This window comes from Carya illinoinensis, chromosome 10, assembly GCF_018687715.1.
Source record: "Carya illinoinensis cultivar Pawnee chromosome 10, C.illinoinensisPawnee_v1, whole genome shotgun sequence".
In the NCBI taxonomy this organism is placed as follows: Eukaryota; Viridiplantae; Streptophyta; class Magnoliopsida; order Fagales; family Juglandaceae; genus Carya; species Carya illinoinensis.
Genome location: NC_056761.1, coordinates 28,948,977 through 28,950,866, shown reverse-complemented (window position 1 = coordinate 28,950,866; position 1,890 = coordinate 28,948,977). Strand labels below are relative to the sequence as shown.

Genomic DNA, 1,890 nt, shown 5'->3' with positions numbered 1-1,890 from the left:
ATGGATGGAGTAATTGCAACTTACTCGGTCGATGATGAAATTAAGGCTGAAGATTTCATTAAGGAGGTTACTTATACTGTTTTGTTTAATGAGGCTGAGTGTGAGGCGAACTGTATTTGCCGGTTGTTTCAGATGTGGGGGATAATTTGTAGACATATTCTTGTCATCTTTTCAGCTAGGAAAGTCCGTGAGTTGCCTGAAAAGTACATATTAGACCGATGGAGAAAGGACATAAAACGTAGTTATAGTATTATTCCGAGCAATCATGATGTTGCTGATCAAAGGCCAGAAACTGTTAGGTATAAACGTCTATTGAAGATTTATTATGAGGTAATAACAAATGCTTGCTCTCAAGATAGGCATACTGAGGATATGGTATCGAAGTTGTATGCGATGAATGACGTATACTGCACCTCGAAGCCCCACAACATACAAGATTTCAATGTTGGAGTAAGTACTATGAATGTAGCCACGAAAGGAAGTTTGAAAAAGGTGCTAAGTCCCCATATTGTCAGAGGCAAGAGAAGACCCCCATGTAAGAGAAGAATGTCAACGATGGAGGAACAAATGAGAAAAAAAAACTAAGGCTGTGAGAAAGAAATGAGATAAAGGAAAAAGAAATTTGGTGAGAGCATGAAAAAGTAGATTTGAGTATTTGATAATATACTGTATATTTGTGAACTTTAATTGTTAACGCTTTTTCATGCTCATCAAGAATGAGTTTGCAAGAAAATCAACTTGGCCCATCAAGAATGAGTTTGCAAGAAAATGCACAAACTCCCGTAACTATATTGGATCAAGAAAGTGTACAACAAGAAGGGATGGGGACACCAGAAACTGTACAAACTCAAGTGACAGGGATACAAGAAAGTGTACCAAATCCAACTTTAATTCATTTATTATATTTGTATATTTTTTATGTGGGTCTTACTTTGTCTGCTATTACATATACAGATGCAACTCGAGATGGATGAAACACAGCTAGAGATGGTAGATGGAACACAGCCAGAGACGAGGGATGAAAGGCAGCTGGAGACAATAAAAAGCACCTATGCTAGATGAAATGCTTTTTTTTTTTTTGGGTGGTGTTATGCTCATATCTTTGAGTGAGCATAGCAGTCCATAGTATGAGAATGTTGTATTTAGGAGGTGCTTTTGAGATTTTGAAGTGATGACGAAGTTCATAGTTTTTGTAATGCATGTGTAGAATGAAGCAAAATTTTGAATGAACTTGTAGTTGATTTGAATGAGGATTTTTTGTAATGCATGTGCAGATTTTTTTTTTTTCCTTAGTGAACTTGCAGTATATTTGAATGCAGATTTTTTGTAACATGAGAGGAGAATTTTTTGTAATGCATGTGTAGATTTATTTTTTCGTAGTGAACTTGCAGTAGATTTGAATGCAGATTTTTTGTAACGTGAGAGCAGAATTTTTTGTAATGCATGTGCAGATTTTTTTTCTTAGTGAACTTGCAGTAGATTTGAATGCAGATTTTTTGTAATGTGAGCAGAATTTTTTGTAATGCATGTGCAGTTTTTTTTTTTTTAAGTGAACTTGCAGATTTCTTTTGAGTTAATGCAGCAGATTTTTTAGTTAATGTAGCAGCTTTTCAAGTGAACTTGCAGATTTTGAATGCAGCAGATTTTTTCTGCACTGTGAATGACACAGAATTTTCCTTAAGGCAGATTTTGCAACACATATGCTGATGCATATGGAGCTGCCTTCGAAACCTGTTAATAGTGGCTGTCTATAGAGCAAATTTTCTTGCTAAAAAAACTCATGTCGGCTCAAAACTGTTAGACAATGAATTTTAAAATACAAGTTTTGCATTGAAAGTCTCAATAAATATAAAGTTTCCACAAAATACTATATGAGAATACCAACTTTGT

At 34.9% G+C, this 1,890-nt stretch overlaps 1 protein-coding gene across 1 annotated transcript; it reads left to right on the top strand.

The window, feature by feature from the left end:
• On the top strand, positions 1–1,062 carry LOC122278608 (protein FAR1-RELATED SEQUENCE 5-like). Its single transcript, XM_043088788.1, has 2 exons — positions 1–450; positions 955–1,062. The coding sequence occupies exons 1-2, from the start codon at positions 1–3 to the stop codon at positions 1,060–1,062; spliced, it is 558 nt and encodes a 185-aa protein (XP_042944722.1).
• Positions 1,063–1,890: the final 828 nt, after the last annotated feature.